At 52.3% G+C, this 9,357-nt stretch overlaps 4 protein-coding genes across 4 annotated transcripts; 2 read left to right on the top strand and 2 right to left on the bottom strand.

The window, feature by feature from the left end:
• Window positions 1-522: 522 nt before the first annotated feature.
• PG985_007156 (uncharacterized protein) lies at window positions 523-1,392 on the top strand (the record flags this gene model as incomplete). Its single annotated transcript, XM_066826925.1, has 2 exons — window positions 523-1,060; window positions 1,127-1,392. 2 exons carry the CDS (start codon window positions 523-525, stop codon window positions 1,390-1,392), a joined length of 804 nt encoding a protein of 267 aa, XP_066684600.1.
• Window positions 1,393-1,990: 598 nt separating this feature from the next.
• PG985_007155 (uncharacterized protein) lies at window positions 1,991-2,588 on the bottom strand (the record flags this gene model as incomplete). The annotated part of the gene is made up of 3 exons (XM_066826924.1): window positions 1,991-2,086; window positions 2,140-2,202; window positions 2,307-2,588. The coding sequence occupies 3 exons, from the start codon at window positions 2,586-2,588 to the stop codon at window positions 1,991-1,993; spliced, it is 441 nt and encodes a 146-aa protein (XP_066684599.1).
• A 590-nt stretch (window positions 2,589-3,178) lies between these two features.
• Window positions 3,179-3,871, bottom strand: PG985_007154 (uncharacterized protein; the record flags this gene model as incomplete). Its single annotated transcript, XM_066826923.1, has 3 exons — window positions 3,179-3,241; window positions 3,326-3,493; window positions 3,566-3,871. 3 exons carry the CDS (start codon window positions 3,869-3,871, stop codon window positions 3,179-3,181), a joined length of 537 nt encoding a protein of 178 aa, XP_066684598.1.
• Window positions 3,872-4,315: 444 nt separating this feature from the next.
• Window positions 4,316-5,249, top strand: PG985_007153 (uncharacterized protein; the record flags this gene model as incomplete). Its single annotated transcript, XM_066826922.1, has 2 exons — window positions 4,316-4,780; window positions 4,842-5,249. The coding sequence occupies 2 exons, from the start codon at window positions 4,316-4,318 to the stop codon at window positions 5,247-5,249; spliced, it is 873 nt and encodes a 290-aa protein (XP_066684597.1).
• Between the last annotated feature and the right edge of the window lie 4,108 nt (window positions 5,250-9,357).

The raw sequence follows: 9,357 nt of genomic DNA, 5'->3' as shown, positions 1-9,357 counted from the left end.
TCCTTGGGCAGAGTACCCAGAACATACCTGGGTATCAGTTGGGTTGAGCTTGGTAATACTCGGGGGAGGTCTCATATTAATAAATACATAGGTGGAGGAAATAGAATATTCTCATATGACCAGATAATATCTTTTCAGGACTGTATTGAAGACCGGACTTAGAGTAAGAAGACTCCCGTGATGAGTTGGAAAGCAAGATTGGGCAAGGTATTGGAGGTTACCCCATACTCGTAGGCGGGTGTAAGCGATTTGTGCCTGGCAGCCTGGTATAACAGACCCACACTAGCTACCGTATCCGGCTAAGCGTACTGGCTGCATGTACATCGATAAGTACGTTTAGCTTTCGGCCTGGAGGTAGCGTACCTGAATTGAAGCAAAGTAGCTGCCATCAACAGCTCCAGCTCCAGAGCATCCCAGCATCACCACCAGGAGCCTAATACTCCACGTCAATATCTCAGGTCACTTGCGACAACCTGTCGTCGGCATCGCCAACCCCCTAAGCGTCGAACATCCTCGCGCAAGATGTCGACCATTACCCCCTCGGCGCAGCAATCGGCGCAGCCCCCCATCCTCCCTTTGGAGTTCAACGCCAACCAGCCGAATCCCATCCGCCTGTACCCGCTCTCCAACTACACATTCGGTGTCAAGGAGACGCAACCCGAGGAAGATCCATCGGTTCTGGCCCGACTGAAGCGCCTGGAGGAGCATTTCACCGCTCATGGAATGCGCCGCACTTGTGAGGGCATCTTGGTCTGCCACGAACACAACCACCCTCACATCCTAATGCTCCAGATCGCCAATGCCTTCTTCAAACTCCCTGGCGACTACCTCAAGCCCGAGGACGACGAGCTTGGTGGCTTCAAAGCACGCCTGGACGAACGGCTGGCGCCCGTCGGTAGACTCGGCGAGGGCGAGGAAGCTGGCGACTGGCAGGTGGGCGATTGCTTGGCTCAATGGTGGCGACCCAACTTCGAGACCTTCATGTATCCCTTCATCCCCGCCCACGTCACGCGCCCCAAGGAGTGCAAGAAGCTTTACTTCATCCAGCTGCCGCAGACCAGTATGTACTTGCCTTATCTTTTCTTCCTTGTATTGCTGGGGCGACATGTCTAATCATTGTGAACAGAGGTACTCAGCGTCCCCAAAAACATGAAGCTTCTTGCCGTCCCTCTCTTCGAACTTTACGACAACACGCAGCGCTACGGACCCCAGCTATCGGCTATCCCCCACCTACTGAGCAGATACAACTTCGAGTTCGTCAACGAGGATGGCGAGATAGTGGCTGCGACACCCGGTTCCGCCCCCGACGGATATAAGCCGCAGACCAAGGTTTTGGCTGGCGACGATGAGGATATGCGGGACGACGACGGTGCTGCTGCTACCCAAGAATGAAGGCACATGCAATAATACGCACATACGGCATTGGCCTGACGACGTGACGATAACAGTCTCGTACTTCGGTGGCCATATCGACGAATTTGGCTGGAAAATGGATTCCTTCCGAGTCTAACATAGGGGGAAAGGGAACTTTGCAACGCGACACGACTCAAACCATCGAATCATCCTCAACGCGTTACTGGCCTTGGGCTACTTCTGGAGTTCAAAGATGGTATTTAACATGGTTTTGTTTTGTTGCGGATTGGCAAGGTAAACCAATTTGAGGCATGATTTTGGCCTACGACGATTTGCCAAGACAACATTTGACGATTGATCCCTAGCCGAAGCTGGATCAAGGGGGTCGAAGCTTCTATGAAGGTTGGCCACTCGTAGTCAGAGAAAGAGCTTTTCACCGCAATGATAGCAAGTTTATCTTTGCATGGGAGAAACAGTGCGGTTTTGCATGCGTACAATGTTGCGCAAGCAAAAGGGATTCAAGAAACGTTTGGCGTTCCGGAACAATAGAGGGGATGGTTTATACAGCTTGATAGCGATGAATTGATCCACTCCGGCTCTCTTTTACTATGATGTGTCTAATTCCTCTCCTGAATCATCATGCCTTCTCTCCTTGAATCGTAGCAACTACCCGTCTCGAGTGTTTGCTTGCGCGGAACTCGAGATACCAGATGCCCTGCCAGGTTCCCGTTGCCTGAAGACGATGTGAGTTTTCCGGAGTAGTAGAAAGTGGCCAGGGATACTTACGAGCTTGCCGTCCTTGATCGGAATCGTCACGCTTGCTCCGATAAGCGCGCTCTTGATATGGGCCTGCGTACTGTCTGTCAGCTCTTATATTCTATAAACCCCAGTTTCCCGATTCCACGCTTTCCCTGCCGCCTCCGGCAACGGCCAGGAAGAAGAATTACACTCACCGGCATGTCGTCGGGCCCCTCGGCGCTGTGCCGGTAGAGGTCCTGGCCCTTGGGGCCGGCCTCGGGCGCGATGCGGTCGAGCGCATCGCTCATGTCGGCGCGGACGTCGTCGTCCCAGTTCTCGTTGAGGCTGAGGGCGCAGCTCGTGTGCTGGACGAACAGGTTCAGCAGGCCGACCTTGTAGCCGCGCAGCTCGGGCAGGTTGTCGACGACGTGGTCCGTCACGAGGTAGGAGCCGCGCGATCGCGAGGGGAGGGTGAACTGCTTCTGCGACCACGACATGGTTGCTGTAGTGGCGGGTGGTGGTGGGGCAGCGGTGTTGCAGTTGGTCGCTACGGGTGGTGGTGGCGGTGCGCTACTGAGGAGGTGGGAGAATGGGTATAGCAGGACGGTGACGGGCAGCGTGAGGAGGTGGTGGAAGAGATTGGGGAAGAGGCCGACGAGGAAGAGTAGTAGCAGGCCGATGGTCAATAGGTGCTCGGTGGATGACGGCATAGTCGTGTTGGTTTTTGGTGGTTTGCATGGTGGGGTCACTGGAGCGAGCTTCTTTGAACAACTGGAGCTCTCCTTATGCGCGGTTGGTGGAAATGATAGGTGCACATCCAGGGGGGTTGCATCATTCCAACCAACACCGAACAAGCCTCAACGTGAATTTACAGGTTGATCGCCTGTCAGCAACGAAATCAATTTTGACTATAAGACACAGTCCTTGCTCGTCCTTCCAACTTCAGCTGGCCGTCGGAGAGTCTAAGGCTTCATTTTGGGAGGGCAAATTGTTATGTACAGGTCTATGGCATCAAGTCCGTACGCCGGTGATACTTCTAGCGTGAGAAGCCCTCCTCAAGCCATATGATACTAAGAGCTCCTCTTGTCTATGCAAGCGGGTAGGATGTCTCGGGAAGGGACTCCAAGTGTTTCCGGTTGTGCTCATGCGCCTGTTTGCGTGGTTCGGTTAGCTTTATCATATGACATAAGGACTCTCCTGAAGCCAGGAGATTTTCCCAGTAGTATCAACTTACGAAGGGCAGTCCACAGTATCCGCAAGGGGTGATTTCGGGCTTGTCGACGTTGATGAAGACTCGGGGGTGTCCCGCAGGGCCGCCGCCGCCGTCGCAGGCCACAACACGGTCGTAGGTCCAGCGAACGGGTTGCTTGTGAATCAGCTCGATGGCCGCCTTGGATTGAGGCTGCGCACACAGTCATTAGTACCCTATCTGTTCATTTCGAATTTATGGGGCCTAGAGAGCGTGTCTTCGTACCTGGAGATCGAAGTCTGTCTGCTCGAAGCGCGGGCCGCTCATGGCCTTCGCTCTCGCCCGCTGGCTCCGCGACCAGATCTCCTTGCGGTTCGGTGCCTGCATCAAACCCCGGGCCTCGTTCTCGGCCAGCCCGGTCGAGTCCTCCTCGCTCTTCGCCTCCGGGGTCGTCTCGGCCTTCTTCTCCAGGATGGCGGTCTTGGCGTCGTTTACCAGGCGCCGGGGCGAGGTCGAGAAGGCGGCTCGCTGGACGACCGAGGCGCGCTGCGGCAGCTGCAGCGCCGACCTCACTGCAAGGCGGGGCAACATGGTGATCGTCGTGGTGTTTTTGTGTATGCCAATTGGCTCGTTCTGGGCGAGTTTGGCCGGTCAATTGCCGTCGTCGTCGTCAGGATCGATGGGAATTGCGGCGAGGTCAATTCGACAATGCCGAAGCCGTCAAGCGAATGGAAGCTCAGCCGCCGGGGCCCGTGCTCTTTGGGAAAATCCAGGGCCCATAAATCTAGGTACGTACCGTAAGCGTAAACATTATTCCCCGCCGTGGATTTTTTGGCTGGATGGAAGGAAGCTGCAACCAGATGACGGCCAAATCAATTTATCGCGACAGTGAAGTGAAGCAGGAACTTTTCGATTTCCGACGAAACAATTTTCGAGCGATCGTGACAACTACAACCAGAGCTGTTGAGAGATCGCTCAACAGATAATTAACAAGCGAATCGCATTTCCTCATTTGCACAACAGCACATCAACACCATGGCAGCGCCTACGCCCCCGAAGGCCATGTCTTCCCGTCTTCTGACGATGAAGTTCATGCAGAGAGCCGCTGCTTCTACGCCAACGACACCTACAGCCAGCCCCAAGAACGAAGAACAATCAGCAAAACGGCGCAAGGTGTCCCACGAATCTACCGCCGACGCTCCGGTTGATCTTATGGTCAACCAACAGGCGGTTCAAGCGGCCATAGACGAAGGGGAGAGGAAGCGCGAGGAAGCCATCGTAAAGCACGCAGCTGAACTTGGAGATGCCCGCTGGGTACTCGATGTCCCCGACAGCTCTTTCAACTCACTGTATCGGGTGAAAAAGCCTCTTAATGTGGTCCAGGTTGGCTATGCGCATATTGATTCCCCAGATGTCACGGAAAACGATGAAGATTCACTTGGTGACTCGCTTGAGAAAGGCCACTTGTTCCGTCGCTACAACATGGAGGACAAGAAAAAGGTATGTCTACTTGCGCCTTGAAGTCGCGAAAAATGCTCTCCCATGCTTACATCTATTCTAGGTCTCGGCTAAGTCTACTAAGTCTGATGCAAGTTCTGACGATGACGACGAAGACGAGGATTCTGCATCCGATTCCGACTCTTCGGAAGACGGCGGCCCAGGCCGCAAATCATACGGTGGCAAGCAGTCCCCTAGCACGCCACGACCCGAAATACACCGCAAACGGAGTGCCGAGAGGGAGAGAGCGAGAGAACTAGCAGAGAAGAGACGCAAGAAGGAAATCAAGTTGAATTCGCCGAAGCCCAGACCAGGTGGTGGCGGCCTTTCTTCGATCTCTTCCGGTGGTGGAATTTCTTCAGGCTCTCGACAAGGGCAGCCTGGACCTGGAGCCGCCAGTCCATCTTTCAAATGCCACGGCTGCGGCAAGCCCGGGCATGCCTTGAAGTCTTGTCCCAACAAGCGACGCTGAACCTTGGAGATCGGAACCCTTACCCGGGGCAGATCCATACACTATGGGGTCAGTCGGATCATACCTGCTTGGGGTCTAAGTTGGAATGGCGGGTTTACCTGTCTACCTTCCCAAGAAGCAGAATTTCAGGACAAAATCTGGTTCTTGGTATCAGATACTTCAACCAACCTTTGCTCGGTTAGCTGAGCTTCTTCGCGGAGACCAGGGTCTCGTCAAGTCATTAGTAGGTTGTGTCCCCCTCGCATAGCTGTTTCCAGACAGCATAAGCCCCAACAGCTGGGTGCTCCTCACATGGGGTGGGCCCCTCGACGTGATTCAGCATTCCATCAGAGTCACAAATTCGTTACGCTGTGCTATGTAAAGTTACACTTCGCTGCCAACGGAACTGTATCCGGTCGTAGTTAGCATGAGGGTATGCCGCATACTACTCGGGAAGAGACGTCTGATGCATCTACCCGCTGTGCCCGGTTTGCCAGAGAGTGAAAAGGAGGGAATAGTAGAATTCGAAGACCCATATAAGGAAAGTGCTGTGTCACTTCTGTCTGCCAGCCAACACATGAGTACCAGCCAGATCACACATCACTTTACCGCGCCAATTACTGCAGCATTTCCGATTCGGCGTGGTTCAACATTGGTGGTTCGTCTGATGACGAAGGTGCCTCAACAGTCTGCGAGCCGGCGGGTTGCAGCAGTAACCACACCACACATTTGTTCGGTACTCAACTTCTTGCGTTGTTGGAGACTCGTGTGACGTGAGTAAAAGAGTAGTTTCATTTCATGGGTAGCAGTCTAATTCATCCAAACCATTACCCGAACGCACTGCAGCCTTACTTGAAGAATTTCGTAATACCCGCCCAGCCTTAAAACCGCCAACCCTACACTGAAGCACGAAGTCATAAACCAAAGACTTTGCCCTGTAAGCTGAAGATGGATCGTGTGTTTTTTTTTTTTTTTTTTCATCGTAATTTTAGCCATTCGGACCCCTCTCCACCAATTGTAGCAACAGAAGGTTTTCAGTTTCTGTCACTTTCGACCCGGCAATTCGGTTCCCCCGGATTTGGACCCAATAGATCTCAGGGCTGTGTTCTCCCTTGATGGAACGAGCGGGTGTCCCACTGAAGGTACCAGGGCGCTCTCCCTTTCTCTGTACATACTTCAGCTTTGTCAATATTCAAAAGCCATTACGGAATAGCACATATACGGGGTGTCCTCTGTAGCAGCACCTTTGGAAGGAAATACGACCCCCTTTCCCATTTGCAGATGTCCTCGCCACCACTAAGTAGCAGTAAGGCAGATCCGGGCGCAGAGAGACAGTGATGCGGATGGATACATGTACATTGCTGCTACATGAACGTCGACAGATCCAGCTTTGGACGCAGCGGACGGCGCTTATGCAGCATGATCCAGGATGAAGTTCGCTTGTCCAGAAAGTGCAGCCGCCCGCTCTCTCCGGTTGCGATGTCGGATCGGATATGGCTTATCATGTTCGTTAGTACACGGCGATCCCTGCATACCGGCCAATTGTAGAGAGAAAACACAGTCGGACTCTACGATGTGACATAGCGCATGTTTCTCGACGGGCAAATCAGCCCGATTCGGGCTGATTAACCAGTTTGGATGATCTCGGAGCAGCACCCAGGCTGGGGTTGGTGTGTAGCTCAAGGAAAGGCACTGTGGGCCTTTTCGGAGTATTTTCTGATGGGTTACACCCACCGGTTCTAACACACTCAACCCGACTTGCGGGGGACGGTAGACGTTGCGTCTCTTCGGCTCCTCTTTTCCGATCATACAGCAGTACATAGAGTAGTAGATAGATCGAATCAAGAAACAATACTAGGCGCGCATACACCCCCTGCTCATAAAGCACCCGGCCAATAGACCGGCGGTCTAAAATTGTTCACAAGAAAAACAAATGAATATTCGAGGCTTCCCCCCCCCCCCCCGGGGGGTTCAGGAAGTATCCGGTACTATTCCTTAGTAGCAAGTGGTATCATATCCCTTCCTCTCCACTGCCACCGAGTAGCACCATGAGTCGCCGGGTGGGTTTTCCATATCGATATAAGTACAGTAAGGGAAGTTCCTGTTGACTCGCGACTTGCTTGTTGGAACCTTGATGGCACTCAGTTGAGACATGGAAACGGCAAAAGAAGAAAGCGGACAGCAAGTAATCAGCGGGGGAAACTAGTATTGCTTCTAAAGCCGATGCTCCTTCATGTCTGTATATACAGGTTGGAGTTCTAAAACGTAAATGCACGTGTATGACGGCACTTGTTACTGGAAACCAACCCCAAACAGTATACTCATATAAGTAGCCGCATATGTATACCTAATATGCAGCGAATTGGCGACAATCCATGAGTAGGCTGCTAGGTGGACATGTCAGCAGATAACAACTCATCGTCCTGTGCCTGTGGTGGTCAGCCTTCAACAGGTAGTGGCAGTGGTTGTGGGACACGACAGTCTTATGTAGACGATACTAAGTCGCAGTCGTCCTGTCAGTGATGTCGCTGCCATCATAACTGGCGCTCACATCTGATGACCCATGAGAGATTTCAGCCCAACTCTATATCAGCCCCGTCGTGTTCATCGTTAGTTGGATGCTACCTACAGGTGAGATCTAAGACACAAATAACATCATACCTACCTAATATCCCCCAAACGAACAGAGACATAACCCAGCGGTGCTGCTGCAACAAGCAATGTGTCCGGATTGTCCGACAACCGAAAGGACATGTCCTAAACCTATGTATGTATGTATATATTGGTTGTCGTGACTATTGGCTTCGCGGTAACCCACCCAAACGCCTCTTGGCCAAGCCGCTCCAATACTATGTGCACGCATACCGAATCCCTGCCCTACTTACCTTACCGCTTCATAAACAAGCGCTACTGTGGACTCGCATATACCCTGGCCTGTATACAACATTATAGGCACGAACATCGTGCAGCACAACGTCGCAGTCGGGAGCCGGTGCAGACCGCCTTCTATCTGGGCCGATGGAATTTATTGATAGAAGAACGTCGCAGCGTTCCTATTTTTATTTTTATTTTTTCTTGTTAAAATCGCCTGCATCTATCCTTAGGACCGAGAGCTTCGTGGGAGACATCAATCTTAAATTGACTGCAAACATAACCTAAGGTTGTATGTAAGTAGGTAGCTGGCATACATGAGTCGGGAGGGAGGGGTTGATAGGGCTATACTTACATCATGTGTCCGCACTACCGAAATCAGTCCCCATATCCTCAACATACCTTGATGAAACCACCTCCAGTTTTCGCCTTATAGGCAGCTTGGTGTTCAATGGCGAGAAACATAATCCGTCACATACATGAAAAAGCAACATTTACAGCCCTAGGTAGCGCTGGGGCAAAAGATACCCCCGTCCTACATGTACCTAGGACGATCGTTTGGTTGAGCTGTTCTTCTAGACCTACCAATTGATTGATGTGTAAGTATGTAGTATTTTCATTGGTCCAAGTGGCAGAAGATCTCTCAGTCTCCCACTGCTCTGCTTGTGTTCTGTTCACATTTATAGCGGACCGCAACTCTGCAGAGATAGTCTCTTGAATCTCTTACTCGTAATGCCCACGTGAACTGCCGGCCTTGCCCCCAAATACAAGCCAGAAGAGCCGCACAAAAAGTCGGGAGTAATGTTGCAGCTGAGGCCGGCCGACCGATCTACGAAGCACTGACTCAGTCGGTACCCAGACCAGACCCAAGCCCTGTTCTTAGAGGCTCCCCCTACCCCTTCCCCCCAGTGGCATCGCAAGGCTAGGTATGTACTGACTGAATCCATTGCATAGCCAATTCTTCAGTTCAAAGTCTGTCGTACAGCAAGCACTCTGAGGACACGTACACGGCATCACCGCCCACTGCGCAATTGGCCTAGAAACCTAAGGCTGCATGAAGTACTTGCCTCCATATTACCTAAGGTGAGTTTCCAAGTCTCTGAAAGACTGAATCACCATCACCGCCAACCCCACACGGCCCGATCATTTTCAGTTGAAACACATTCATTAGCTGCCAAACCCATGTGTGTGGTCTGGGTCTCGGCGCACGCGGCTAACTTGTATGGGAACCATCCAGCTTGCCAGCCTGAGGTCACCA

Source organism: Apiospora marii (assembly GCF_038362585.1).
Source record: "Apiospora marii strain CBS 49790 chromosome Unknown utg000004l_segment0_segment1, whole genome shotgun sequence".
NCBI lineage: Eukaryota > Fungi > Ascomycota > Sordariomycetes > Amphisphaeriales > Apiosporaceae > Apiospora > Apiospora marii.
This window is presented reverse-complemented; position numbering and strand designations above follow the sequence as displayed.